The following is a 13,436-nucleotide window of genomic DNA, read 5'->3' on the forward strand; positions in this document are numbered from 1 at the left end:
AATAATCAATCGTCATCAATTGGTTGATCACCATCAAGAGATCTGAAGTCCGGGTTTGTAAACCCATCGGAAACTCAGTTCCGTTGATGCGGGGAAATTGCTCGGTTTAAAAACGCTACTCACCACCACCCATGGACAACAGAAACCAACCATCGTCATATACTCCCTACCCACCGGTCACAATGTTAACAAACAAGCAAGCCATCGGCTCCAAGTCCTTGGGCCAGCATCCCAGTCATACCCTCGACCAGAAGATCCTAGCTGCGGCACGGCACGGCTTTACCGGCATCGAAGTCGTGTACTCCGATCTCGCCGACTTTGCACAACACCTCAACATCTCCATCCACGAAGCAGCCAAAGTAACAAGAGATCTCTGCGCTGAGTACCGAGTCGAAATCATCTCCCTCGCGCCCTTCGAGAATTTTGAGGGTGGCAGCTTGCCCTTGTCCGAGCGACTCGCTACCGCTGAGCACTGGTTGCAGCTGGCGCGTACCCTCCGGGCAGCCTACCTTCAAGTCCCGTCATACTACAACGCGGACGGCAGCACGGACGAGAAGGTGGTCGTATCCGATCTACAGCAACTGGCAGACCTCGCCCGTGCCGAGGAGCCGGTCATCTCCGTTGCGTACGAGTACCTCTCGTGGGGGATCTTCTGTTCCACATGGGAGACTGCCCTTCACATCGTGAACGCGGTGGACCGTCCGAACTTTGGCTTGTGCCTCGATAACTTCCACGAGCATACCAAGCTATGGGGTAGTAATGTGGACAGGTCGGGCAAGCTCCCGACGGGCGATCAGGATCTGACAGCGTCTCTGAAGCGGTTCAGGGAGCAGTGCCCGCTGGAGAAGATCTTCTATGTGCAATTGTCCGATGCGGAGCGCTTCGACCCGCCGCTGTCGGAGACGCACCCGTGGTACCTGCACGGTGAAGCCCCTCAATTCACCTGGTCGAAGCATGCGAGACCTTTTCCAATGGAGGCGGAGCTGGGTGGTTATCTCCCTATCTTAGAGACCGTCAAGACGTGGGTTGTGGATAAGGGATTCGAAGGTTGGGTTTCGATGGAGGTGTTTGACTGGCGGATGCGCGACGTGGAGCACAAGCCGGAGGATGCAGCCAGACGGGCAAGAGTGTCATGGGAGAAGATCCAGCAGCGACTATCGGGAAAGACTAAAGAGGGGCCCATCAAGGCACATTATTAGAGGCGGACGTCTCTTCTAGCGTTCAATGTTAAATGAGTTAGATGCATGAATTTCTCCATAGTAAAGAGCTTGTTCGTCGCTCGCCTGTCCTGAATAGGCAGCTTCGGCCGTGCACTGCGGAAATAGGGCACGTGACTCGGTTCTATGAGTTTCGGCCGCGTCACCGGAATGCTTCATCTCCGACCTCTCTCTCTTTCTCCCTCCTCGCCTCCCTTCTCACACCACACCACTGCACTGCACTCCTATCAGACTACTCAACCTCTTGTCGCTCCCCTGTCATCTCCTAGCTCCATCACAATGGTCATTGAGGCCCCCAAACCACCCACACTGCGCCGATCCTGCCAAGCCTGCGCCCGTGGCAAACGGCGCTGCGACCAGCGCTGGCCGCGCTGCAGCCGCTGCCAGGCCCGTCGGATTGACTGCGAGTACGTCAACATGCCGTTGACAGTCAACGCCTCCTCTTCCACCACTAGCCTCGCCAAAGCACGCAGTCTTGTTCACACTACCACTCCCTCCTCCTCGATCACACAAGCCAACATTTCCCGTCCCCGCAAACCAAGGCCATACACCACCACCACCCCAACGATCCCCCCACCCCTGCCCCCCCTGGAGATCACCAAAGGCTACTCGCCCACCGTAATCTCCTTCCTCATCTCCGGCATGCGCCAGTACCCCCTCACCTTCGCCTCCTCTCTCAAAACCCACTTCATCCACCCGGACCTCTGGCCGAGCGCCTCCACCCCACCCCCACCCCTGCAAGACATCTACAGCCTGTGTAAACACTACTCCACCTCCCTCTTCAGTCCCAGCCACCACCAGCGCAAAGAGATCCAGTCCCTGCTGCACCAGAAATCCCGGTCCCTGCACCGCCACCTCGCGCGCGCCTCCACCTTCCCCGACCTGCTCGCCAGCGCCCAAGCCCTCCTCCTCATCCAGTGCATCCTCCTCCTGTCCCCGCCCCTCGATCCGTCCGACCCGACCGCAACCCACCAGCAGGACACCGAATACCAGGAATCCATCAGCGAGATGCTCCTGAACCTCGGGCATCGGCTGTGGGTGCAGGCGCCCGTGCAGCTGCCGGCGACGCTCAGCCCGCGCCGCGCGTGGCTGTTCGCCGAGAGCGTGCGCCGCACCATTATCGTCGGGTTCATGCTGCGCAGCGTGTACTCGCTGCGGACGCGGAACTACTCCGTGCGCACGCCGTTCGTGGACGCGTTGCCGTTCGACGTGCGCACGGGGCTGTGGGACGCTGCGGACGAGGAGCCGGGGATCGATACTGGGTTTGGGGCAGGGAACGAGCTGTGGGGGTCCAGTGAGGGGGCCATGGTCTCGTTGCACGGCTACTCGGGCATGTTGGAGCAAGGGCAGGTGCATGGGATTGGGGCGTTTGCGGGCTTGATCCTCGCGGCTTGTCGCGGGAAGCGGGTCGCGGATGTCGCTAGGGGGTTTCCTACGCCGCCTCCTGCTTCCTTGGTCGTGGAGGTGTGAGTCCTTTTTTACGGAACATGAACAAAACCACATGATTTAAGCGGGCAAGGTACGTCATAGAAGCTTTAACAAAACAATTCAAATCTCTATTTCTATATGCAACACAAAAAGAACATCACATTTCATCCATCATAGACTGACTTCATCCGATTCAGCAAGTGCTTACTCGCGCAGGAACTGCTTCAACAGACCCGACAACAACTCGGTCATCCCCTTGTACAGCTCCTGGCGCTTGACCTCGAAGGCCTGGAAGATGTCGGCGGCGGAGCCGACGGGGATCTGGTCCTCCCCCTTGTCCAGACGGGCCCAGACCTCGTCGACGAACTCCTGCAGCGGCATGCCGATGAGGTGGCCGTCCTTGAGGTCGGGCTGGTGCTTGGCGTCGTGCAGCTCCGTCTGCACGGCGGGCGGGTAGATCTCCAGCACGCGGACGTCGCCCTGGGCGCTCTCGCTCAGCTGCGTGCGCAGCGCCAGGATGAAGTGGTGCAGTGCCGCCTTGGAGGCGCCGTAGTTCGGGCACCGCATCATGGGCACCAGCGCCATCTGCGAGGTTGTGTAGACCAGCGCCGTCTGGCGCGGCTGCTGCTGCAGGTGCGGCAGGAACGCCTTGGTCAGCCGCACCGCCGACGTGTAGTTGGTGATCAGCTCCTGGTCGAAGATGTCCAGGTCCACGGTCTCCGGGCGCGCGAAATCGAACGGTCGCTGGATGCCGCTGTTCACGAAGACGCAGTCCAGGTCTGGGTGGGCGGTCGTGATGCTGGCGGCGAACTCGGGGATCTTTGGGGTGCCAAGGTTTAGTGGTGGTGTGTTGCTTCGGGTGTGAGGGCTCCTCCTACCTTCTCGAGCTGCATCACGTCGAACACGGCGGAGTCGACTTTGTCGCTGCCGTGCTGGGCGACGAACGCATCCAGGTTCTCCTTGCGGCGGCCGGCGACCACCACGCGGATGCCATTCTCAACCAGCTTGGTGGCTAGGGATTTGCCGATGCCGGAGGTGGCGCCGATGACGAGGACCTTCTGGTAGGGGAAAGACATGGTGGTGTTTTTTGAAAGTAAAGAGGGGATAGTAGTAGTGATAGGAAGAGCAATAGAACACAAGACAAGCTTGATTGATTGATTGACTGATTGACAAGCCTTCGAAACCGGCAGCAAGCCCGGTATTTATCGTCTGGAGGAGAAAGAAGGGCTCGGATGGCGTAAGTCAAGCTGCAACGGAGACTAATCCTAATCCGGTCGGACCCCAGCCAAGATATCCGCGCGGAGACTAGACCCAATCGGGAAATGCATCCAATCTTCAGGGTCGGTTCGCTTCCCGAGACGTTGCGTTGGAACCACTAAGCTTTTTTTATTCTGCACGATTTGCCAGGGCTAGCATTGGAAGAGTTCGGAAAGGGGGAGAATTGAGGTTTCGAGATGTTCTTGTTTATCAATTCGATGATTTGTCAGGTCGGGTTTTTTGGTGCGGAGGTGGAAACGGAGGTATCCGGAGATAAGGGGGGGGGGTCTCGACATCGCCTCCTCCGTGACATCGTGTGCATGATTGCGTCGGTGATGGGTCGATTGGAGGCCTTCTTCAGGGGTACGCTGACTCCCCCCTACCCTGCTTGCATGAGTGATTTCGAAGATTCTAGGCCTTGCGAGAGCCATCGTTAGCCCACCTTAGCATGAATGCTCGTCCAACTAAGCTCTCATGCCTGCCCGGGCAATAACCTCCATCAACTCCTCACGATCAACGCTGCTCTCCACCAGACCCCGGAACACCCCCTCCGGACTAGCAATCAGCTCCTTTGGAGACCCGTCCTCAACAATCCGTCCCTCATCCAGCACCAGCACCCGATCGAAGTCCACGATCGTGCGCAGGCGGTGGGCAATCACCAGCACCGAGGAGTAATTCCGGCCAAACTCCGCCCGGATCAAGGCCTGGATCACCGCGTCCGTGGTCTTGTCGATGGCCGAAGTGGCCTCGTCCAGCACCAGGATCTTCGGACGCCGCAGGATGGCCCGCGCCAGGCACAGGGTTTGGCGCTGGCCCTGGGAGAAATTGCCGCCGCGCCCGGAGACCTTGGTGTTGAGGACGTTGCGGGGGAGGTGCGCGTGCGGCTGGAGGGATTCGAGGGGGATGTCGCTGTCGCTGTCATCGGGGACCTCGGGGTCGTCGCGGTGGGCTGTCGAGAGGGCTGGAGGGAGAAGGGTGTCCGGGATGGTCCAGTGCACGCGCTGGAGAGCGGTGAAGAGGTCCCGGTTGGAGTATTCGTTGAAAGGATCGAGGTTTGACTTGATCGTTCCCGAGAAGAGGACGGGGTCCTGGGGCACGATGGCCAGACGCGAGCGGAGGTCATGGAGTGGGATCGTGCTGATGTCGACGCCGTCGACGCGGACACTGCCCTCTTGGGCTTCGAGGAATCGGAACAGCGCCATGGCCAGGGAGGACTTGCCGGCCCCCGTGCGGCCCACGACCCCTACGCGGGTGTTCGGTGGGATGGAGAAGGTGAGGTTCGATAGCACGGGCGGGAGGTCGGGGGTGTAGCACACGGTCAGCTCGGATACATCCAGCCGGCCCTCCGTGGGCCACGACGCTGCCACTGGAGTGGGGCTGTCGTATTTCTCCTTCGGGGTGTCCAGGGATGCCGCGACTCGCTCGACGCTGTTCAGCGAGATCTCCAGATTGGCGTACTGCCGGATGGCTTGGGACATGATCGCGCTGTAGCGCATGATGAAGGTGATGGCGAATCCCGCCGTCGCGGCGGTGACGCCGTTCGTGCCGAGGACCAGTGCCGAGCCTAGGGTAGTGAAGATGGCGCCGATCGTGCTGGCTCGCATGGATATCCAACGGGTTAAGAGCCACAAGGTCCATGAGGCGCGGCAGTGGCGATCGATATGCGCATGCATCTCATCGCGGTAGGTCTCTTGTTGTCGGTAGGCGCGGATGGTCATGATACCATCCACTGTTGCGCACAGATGATTGAGGATGGGGCTTCGCATGCGGCTTTCCAACTCCTTGACAGCGCGGATCTTCCTGATGAATTTGCGCCCGTAGTATGTGGCAAGAAGAAGCGAGCCGAGTGACAGAAGGTTGAGCCAGACATTCACAATCGATGCTGCTAGTACGATAACAAGAAGGTCGACAACGAGCCCGAGGGCGTAGTTGAGATCATAGCCGAGTCGCGAATCGATCAAGCTGAAATCGGTGGAGAAATTGTTTAGCATATTGCCGGTGGGAAGCTTGTCAAGCCATTGTAGAGGTGCACGAAGGATCGAATCGAGGAAGCGATGGAAGAGTCGTCGAGACATCTGTAGCACAATCCGTATGGCCAGGAAGCTCCGTGCCACAGTGACCAAGCACGAGACAATTGCAAGAGTCAGATAGATAGAAAGGAACCATCGCACGTCACTTGTCACCGCCGTGGATTTCATCTCCAAAGATTCTTCGATCTCCCCCGCGGATTTACCGCTGTTGTTACTCCAGACCATCATCCAAAGACCCTATTCATGTCAGTCACAATCATAAGCCAAACAGAGAGGTATAACTCACTCGTCCTACGCCCAGCCCGCTGTATAACAGATACAACCCTAGGAGAACCATGCAGCGATAGCCAGCGCCCGAGAGCTTGAAGATCCTTCGGCGGATCTGCCATTTGCTGATCCTCGCAGCATCAACCTGACCTTGGTCTTCCCCAAAAGTCTGCTCTTGCTCTGAAGGTAACAGAGTGCCACCCCAAGGCGCCTCTTCAGGTAGACAGCCGCCGATGTCTTGCGAATTCCTCGAAAGTAAAGGCTTCTGTTCGCGCATCGCGGCCGAAGGCATATCATTAAAGATGCCCATCTCTTTCAAGTTCTTCCGAGGTCCGGCATATCGCAGCCCTGACCTATCTAGAGCAACGACGTAATCGGCACCGGGGAGGCACAGCTCGAGGTGGTACGTCGCCAGTATACGCGTCCGGCCCTGGGCAAGGCTTCCCATGAGCGCATGCTCGTACAAATGCTGTGCGGTCTGCGCATCGATCGAACTGAAGATATCATCGAGCACAAGAATCTCGGCACCGGAGTAGAGCGCGCGTGCCAGGGAAACACGCCATAGTTGTCCCCCGCTCAGGTTGCTACCTTGCGGACCCATCTCGGTCTTGTCCTTCATGTCCATCAGCTCCAAATCGCGATCCAGAGCGCACGCGGAAACCGCGCTCTGATAGCGGTCTTGGTCAAACGGGCTGCCGAAGAGGATATTGTCCCGAACAGTGCCGCTGCGAATACAGGGTTCCTGGGATACGAAGGCGATAGCCGAAGATTGCGGTCTCCGCAATTGGCCGGAAAGAAATTCGCATTCGTTGAGAATAGCCGCGAGAATGAGACTTTTACCGGAGCCCGATGGGCCAGTCACAACGCTTAACGCACCCGAGGGGAACAGGAGTGTGAGATCGTCCAGTTTGAAGGCCCCGCGAAGGCGGCGATTCGTCCAGGAAAGCGTCGCTTGGTCCAAGACCACGCCATCCGCCGGTTGTACTTGGAGACACTGGTCAGGAGAGCATAGAAACCTCTCGATCCGTCGAAGGCTTACTTGCGCGCTTGTGGCACTTCGCAGGATCTGCGGAAGGACAGCCAGTGGTGTAGTCAGGGCACCGAGAAGAGAGATGGAAGTAAAGGCAATGGAAGCAGGCATCCCTTCGTGGAAGACCGCATATGTGCCCAAGCATGCGGCAGATACCAGAACAGGGGCAACGTTGTAAGTGACGAACATCAACAGCTCCCAGATATAGACCTGCCATTGGCTTTCCAGCTCCTTGTCGCGCAAGCCGTTGATGCAACCCTCCCACTTGTCCTCCAATGCAGACATCTTGACCTGGCGGATACCTTGCAATACTTCAATTATGGTTGCCATCTTCTTGTCACGGGATCTCAGGAGATCCTTCTGTGTGCCAGCATACTTGTATACTGCGTGTACGTTTCCTGCGGTGACGAGTAGAAAGACCACCGCACCGGCAGCAAGACTTCGCCCTCCCAGTAAGCGACCGATCGAGATGGCTGCGATTATGATTCTGAGCGGCGCGTCGCAGAGCATAAAGCCAAGGGCAGAAAAGTCGGCTACCCTTTTCGCATCAACGGCCACGAGATTCATGGTACTTTGCTCATCCTCGTCGTTGCTCATTGCGACCGGTGCGCTCCGAGCTGTTTTGCCACTCAGAACCTTATCATAAATAGCTGCTGAGAGCTGCTCCTGGAGCCGCACAGCGATACGGTTAGACGAATGGTAATAATTCCAGTTCTCAAGCAGCGCCGAGAAAATGAGTGATGCGCCGAGTCCGATGATTGGTAGCCATAACCACGAGTCATTTGGATCATTCTCGAGTCGCTGCAAGATATTGAGGATGGCATACTGAGGCGCAAAAGATACAACTGCATGGACCAGAGTCAGGCAGAGCTGAAAAGCTAGAGCTTTGCGATGGCAGATGCAGAGGATTTTCCACAGGCTTGTGCCGGATGGGTAGGTTGCGCGAGCCTCGCGCATAAGACCGGAAAGATTTGACGTTCGGTTGGAGTATTCTAATTCGGGTACCTCGTGGACCTTAAGATGTTTCTGACCAGGAGGCAATGAAACCTGTACCCAGCTAAACGATAGTCTTTTGAGGAGGGAAGTCGATGATTTGCGATCCACCAGGGTATCATTGCGGTAGACGTCCGGACGACGCGGGATAGAAGCAGCCGCGATGCAGGCACCGAGCGCAGCGCATATCTGCCCTAGCAGAAACAGCCTTTGTAAAGCAGAGAGCTCATTGGCCTCATGATAGCGATATCCCTCGCTGGCAAGCATGGCCAGCATAGCCAGACAACCGACACTGGCCCAGCAGCCATGCATAAAGCGAGTCGTACATTCCCTCTCCACCGTCAGAAATGACAGGTTGATCACGAGCATTACCCATGCAGCAATGCGCAGCCATAGTACCCAGGTCAAGGCAGGATTTGAGGTGATAGCACGGACGACGATCTCGACTCCCGACAAGCAGACCCCGATGGCAGTCGCGATAAGCAGAACAGCGCAAGGTGCCTTGTCGGAAAAGGCCCGAATGGAATCCGGAGTAGCATGGCCATCTTTGTCTTGATAGCCGCCGGTTTGCGTGGGGTCTTGGATTGGGAGCGACAGGCGATGTCCGTTGTGCCGATACCGCAGGGCGAGAAGGATGGCGGCGCGTCCGCCCACAATCGCCGAGAGGCCGAAGCCGATCACGTGAAGCACGAGCAGGGCCATTTTTGTCTTTCGTCCCGCACAGCAGGGCAGCTCAGGGCCCGAGAGTGCATTCTTGCTGCATTCAATGCAGTGCAGAGGACAGATAGAAGTTCAGTGCTTTGAGCTAAAGCTGTGGGGATTCAAGACACACCACAATCCAGATCAGGCTGCCAGATTAATCAAATATGGGGACTGGGGGGTGAATTCGGAGCAGAGAAAACTCAGGAGTGGCTGACGTATACTCTTTCATCAGTTCCTCCACTCCTCGGCCGTCTTGCCCTAACTCGGTTGGTCTCGTTCTCGTGCATCGCAATCCACCCTCCCATTCGGCTAGACGATCTTTACAAGACATTCTGATCTTATCTGATGGCATTCGTCTCTCTCGGCGATAGCAGGATCATCCCTGGGCCTGTAGCTGAGTCTGGAAACTCGGCCTTCGTTGCTTTCTCGGGATGTGGTCCAGTTCTGCAGTATTCGTGCACTCGGTCGGATATACTCCCCGATGGCTTTGGGTAACAAAAGAATACCAGAATAGCAGCAAATCTGGAGAGGTTTTTGCAACGAACAGTAATTCCCCTCCGATACTCTGGTCATGTTGAGTATTCGTAACACACACTTGATTGGCGGGTGTTGTATGGTACGTACTGTACTTCAATGCGGCGGCTTGAGCATCGCAATCGACGAGGCTCTTCCTGGTCAGTCACCAACCTCGCGACCGACCTGTTCGATTTGAATTAACTGATGCCTAACTCTAAATTTGGAGCACGGTTGAGGGTAGACTATCAGCCGATTCTTGAGATTCAAGTGTACTCCAGTTGCCGATTTGACTTCTCCAAGTCTCGGATTAATGTACGTAGGATATATAGATGTTAGGGATCCGCATGTCGAGGCGATAGGAAGACACAACTTTTGTAATGGGATACTTTGAGAAGCATGAGACAATAGCTCAGAGTAAATATACATGATGTCTCGAGGAAGTAGGCCTGGGAACCAATCTGTGATGTGAACTATGTTTTGAGAACTGGGGAAGGCTGGAGGAGGGAGGAAATAGAGGAGTAGAGAAGATGCTATAGAAACAACAATCGGAGAGGTCAAACAACAAGAAACAGTCACGTGGTCTAATGGTTATGATTTCTCGTTCACATCCGCTGAACGACCCGAGAAGGTTCCCGGTTCGATCCCGGGCGTGACTATCCTTTTTGTCTCATGTTTTTACCCCCTGACTGCTCCTCTCCGCTTCAATTCAAGACAAGACATCCACTGCATCCGGATCGACAGATGTGGCATTTCTATCGGATCCCCCAACCATCTGCACCCCTCACTCAAGCGAATCTCATCATCATCCCATTTTTCAAGGCCAGCACTGATGGCATGACTGAGACAGCCCCCCCCTGCCAAGCAATATCTTCAGCGATTCAGGATTGGTGCTTTCCCCGCACGAAAGACGATTAAATCTTCTTGTCTTCAGCCATGGCGATTCTGCAACCCCGCTGGTGCCTGAATTTCCATTCAATTACTCCAATCAGGAAATTCTCCGGATACCCCAGGCTCATCATGTCTCTCTCCACCCTCTCCACCGGAGTACCAGCACCAGCCGTTCCAGGGGCACAACTCCTGCGGGGCGACATTTAAGCGGAGGATCCTCATCTCAACTTGAATTGAAGTGGAAGATGTAGCACTCACCGAGATGTTGACCCTCAGTACAGCTCTCTCCCTTGCCTTGGCTGCTGGCTTCGTGCCAGCTACCGCGTTGAACGTCAACACCATCACCTCCAAGTACTTTGGCAACGATGCCCCCTGGTATCGTGACCGCATTCCCCTCTTCGAGACCGACCAGACCGTGCTCCAAGATGTCTACTATTATCGCTGGGGGGTCTTCCGCGCCCACCAGCGTGACCTGGGCGCCGAAGGCTACCTGACCACCGAGTTTCTCAACGACGTGAGCTGGCAAAAGAGCCCGTGGGCACTCCTGATTGATGCCTCCAACTTCCACCTGCGCGAAGGGCGCTGGTCGCGGGACCGTCGCTTCACCAGCGACTATGGCAATTTCCTGTTCGGCCCCAACGGAATCCAGAACCAGTTCTCCGAGTCCCTCGCCGATGGGGTGTGGCAGGTGTATCTGGTGGACGGCGTCGCCGACGACGCTACATCCCATCTCTCGGCCATGCAATCCTTCTTCCAGGGTTGGAACTCGACGACCCTCGGGGTTGGCGGCTACGATTCCTCGAAGGGCTTGTACTGGATCCAACCCTTGACCGACGCCACCGAGTACACCATCTCCAGCATCGACGCGACCAACGGCACGGACGGCTTCACTGGAGGATACTCTTTCCGTCCCAGCATCAACAGCTACCAATATGCCAACGCGCGCGCGATCGCTCAGCTGGCCGAGCTGACGGGTGACACCGCGGTGGCAGACCAATACAACGCCTACGCTGACACGCTCCAACGCCTCGTTCAGGCCGACCTCTGGAACAGCACGTTCTCCCACTTCATCGACCGCTACGAGGTGAACAACGAGTACGTCACCTACTGGGACTTCATCCGCGGCCGAGAGCTCGTTGGCTACGTGCCCTGGGCGCATGACCTCCCCGACGACAACGCCACCTACGCCGCAGCCTGGAGCCACGTCCTGGACTCGGACAAGCTAGCCGGGACGCACGGGCTGCGCACCAACGAGCCCAGCTACCAGTACTACATGGTGCAGTATCGCTACGAAGGCACCCACCCGGAGTGCCAGTGGAACGGCCCGGCCTGGCCATACCAGACGACCCAGGTGCTCACGGCGCTGGCCAATCTCCTCGACCACTACCCCAAGTCCGCCGGCACGGGGGTCATCAACCAAGCCGACTACACGCAGATCCTGCTGCAATACGCCCGGCTGCACTACAACCCGGCCCGAGGCGGCATCCTCGACGTGGAAGAAGACTACTACGCCGACACCGGCAGTCCGATCGTGGGGCTGACGCGCTCGCCGCACTACTTCCACTCCGGGTTCGTCGATGTCATCCTGTCCGGGTTCGTCGGGCTGCGGCCCCGCGCCGATAACGTCCTCGAGGTCAACCCGCAGGCCGACAGCGGGACCGTCTCCTACTTCCGGGCGGAGCGCATCCTCTACCACGGCCACGAGGTCGCCGTGCAGTGGGACGCCACGGGCAGCCACTACGGCAAGGCCGGGCTCTACGTCGAGGTGGACGGCAAAACGGTCGCCAGCGCGTCGAAGCTGACGCGCCTGACGGCCAACATCACCCGCGCGGCGCCGCCCACCGTCGACCGGCCCATCGCCGTCTCCGTCCAGCTGGGGACCACCACGGAGTACCCGGCGGGCAGTGTCTCGGTCGCGGGGGCGGATGCCGACGATGTGCACGCCGCCATCGACGGCCGAGTCTGGTTCTACCCGGAGACCGACGTGGCCAACGGGTGGGACAGTCCCGCCGGCAACGGCACGGAGATCTGGTACCAGATCGACTTCGGCAGTGCGACGCAGACCGGGCGCGCGGAGCTCGCCTTTTTCGCGAATGCCACCCAGGGGTATGCGGTGCCCTCGTCGTACCGGATCGAGCGGCTCGATGGAGACTCGTGGACGGCGGTGTCGAACGCCACGTATGACAAGCCGCTGGCGAACGGGATCACGCATGCCTCGTGGCAGACGGCGCAGACAAGCCAGGTGAGGCTGGTGTTTACGCCGACGAAGGGGGAGAAGGTGCGGCTGGTCGAGTGGAAGGTCTTCAGCAGTTGATTGTGGCCAAGTGTATGTTGCGAGTACAGTCCACGATGAACTCGGGGAATGATTCCCATTTCTGCTGAGCTTGTTGTTCTCCTCAGTTAGTTCTTCTCGTGTACGAATGTTGTTATTAGTTGTACAAATTCATTGTGTTTTGGTCTGAGCTCACACTATACCTCCACGCCTTTCCCTGCAGCATCACTTATCGGCCTTTCAAGTGCGAAATACTCCCAACCAGCCCATCATCATCCACGGCCCCGCCCCAGGATAGAGATAACTGGCCCATGACGATGTGACATGAGAATGGGTTCTGGATGTCAGGATACAGCTGGTCGAAGAAATGTACCACTGGCCCTTCGTACCGTGACATCATCGGCGGAGATGCTTGAATGTTACTGGCAAGGCGGGGCGGAACAGAGATCCAAGGAGTTTTCCGCGGAATACGGCAACACCTCCAGCTCCAATCAGCTGTCTACAGTACTTCATTGGAAAAGTGACGCTCGACTAGCCGAAGTAAAAGCATCTTGATGGAGGGGACAACGAGAATGGGTTGACGTGGTTGTAGGTCGACTTTGGGGGTTGCATGTGTGGCGGGTGTCTTGCAATGACGCATATATCGTTGTATCCGAGTGCACTAGTTTGAAACGGCCTGGTTAGATGATTGACATTCACCAAGGAGACTGCCCTCATGACAATGGAAAGAGTGCAATATCTCTTTACTACAATTGAGGCAAGCATGCGCCTTGTTTGTTTCTGGCTGCCTTGCCAGGTTCTTGGAGTAATATGATTTAACCAGCGTTCCTGCTACT

General features: G+C 57.2%; 5 protein-coding genes and 1 non-coding gene across 6 annotated transcripts; 4 read left to right on the top strand and 2 right to left on the bottom strand.

Annotated features, from left to right (window-relative positions):
- The first annotated feature begins 157 nt into the window (after positions 1 to 157).
- BO86DRAFT_384482 (sugar phosphate isomerase/epimerase family protein) lies at positions 158 to 1,249 on the top strand. Its single transcript, XM_025670897.1, has one exon. It carries the CDS (start codon positions 183 to 185, stop codon positions 1,197 to 1,199), a length of 1,017 nt encoding a protein of 338 aa, XP_025533224.1. The 5' UTR covers positions 158 to 182; the 3' UTR covers positions 1,200 to 1,249.
- Positions 1,250 to 1,496: 247 nt separating this feature from the next.
- Positions 1,497 to 2,687, top strand: BO86DRAFT_414484 (Zn(II)2Cys6 transcription factor domain-containing protein; the record flags this gene model as incomplete). Its single annotated transcript, XM_025674846.1, has 1 exon — positions 1,497 to 2,687. One exon carries the CDS (start codon positions 1,497 to 1,499, stop codon positions 2,685 to 2,687), a length of 1,191 nt encoding a protein of 396 aa, XP_025533225.1.
- Positions 2,688 to 2,849: 162 nt separating this feature from the next.
- Positions 2,850 to 3,721, bottom strand: BO86DRAFT_300481 (putative short-chain dehydrogenase/oxidoreductase; the record flags this gene model as incomplete). The annotated part of the gene is made up of 2 exons (XM_025667460.1): positions 2,850 to 3,464; positions 3,524 to 3,721. The coding sequence occupies 2 exons, from the start codon at positions 3,719 to 3,721 to the stop codon at positions 2,850 to 2,852; spliced, it is 813 nt and encodes a 270-aa protein (XP_025533226.1).
- Positions 3,722 to 4,366: 645 nt separating this feature from the next.
- BO86DRAFT_351030 (P-loop containing nucleoside triphosphate hydrolase protein) lies at positions 4,367 to 8,924 on the bottom strand (the record flags this gene model as incomplete). The annotated part of the gene is made up of 2 exons (XM_025669408.1): positions 4,367 to 6,169; positions 6,219 to 8,924. 2 exons carry the CDS (start codon positions 8,922 to 8,924, stop codon positions 4,367 to 4,369), a joined length of 4,509 nt encoding a protein of 1,502 aa, XP_025533227.1.
- Positions 8,925 to 10,010: 1,086 nt separating this feature from the next.
- BO86DRAFT_t1 lies at positions 10,011 to 10,096 on the top strand. The gene has a single exon. It is a non-coding gene; the product is annotated as a tRNA-Val (tRNA).
- A 429-nt stretch (positions 10,097 to 10,525) lies between these two features.
- Positions 10,526 to 12,726, top strand: BO86DRAFT_444350 (six-hairpin glycosidase). The gene has a single exon (XM_025676374.1). The coding sequence runs from the start codon at positions 10,591 to 10,593 to the stop codon at positions 12,640 to 12,642; it is 2,052 nt and encodes a 683-aa protein (XP_025533228.1). The 5' UTR covers positions 10,526 to 10,590; the 3' UTR covers positions 12,643 to 12,726.
- The last annotated feature ends 710 nt before the right edge of the window (positions 12,727 to 13,436 follow it).

This window comes from Aspergillus japonicus (assembly GCF_003184785.1).
Source record: "Aspergillus japonicus CBS 114.51 unplaced genomic scaffold BO86scaffold_1, whole genome shotgun sequence".
NCBI classification, from domain to species: Eukaryota; Fungi; Ascomycota; class Eurotiomycetes; order Eurotiales; family Aspergillaceae; genus Aspergillus; species Aspergillus japonicus.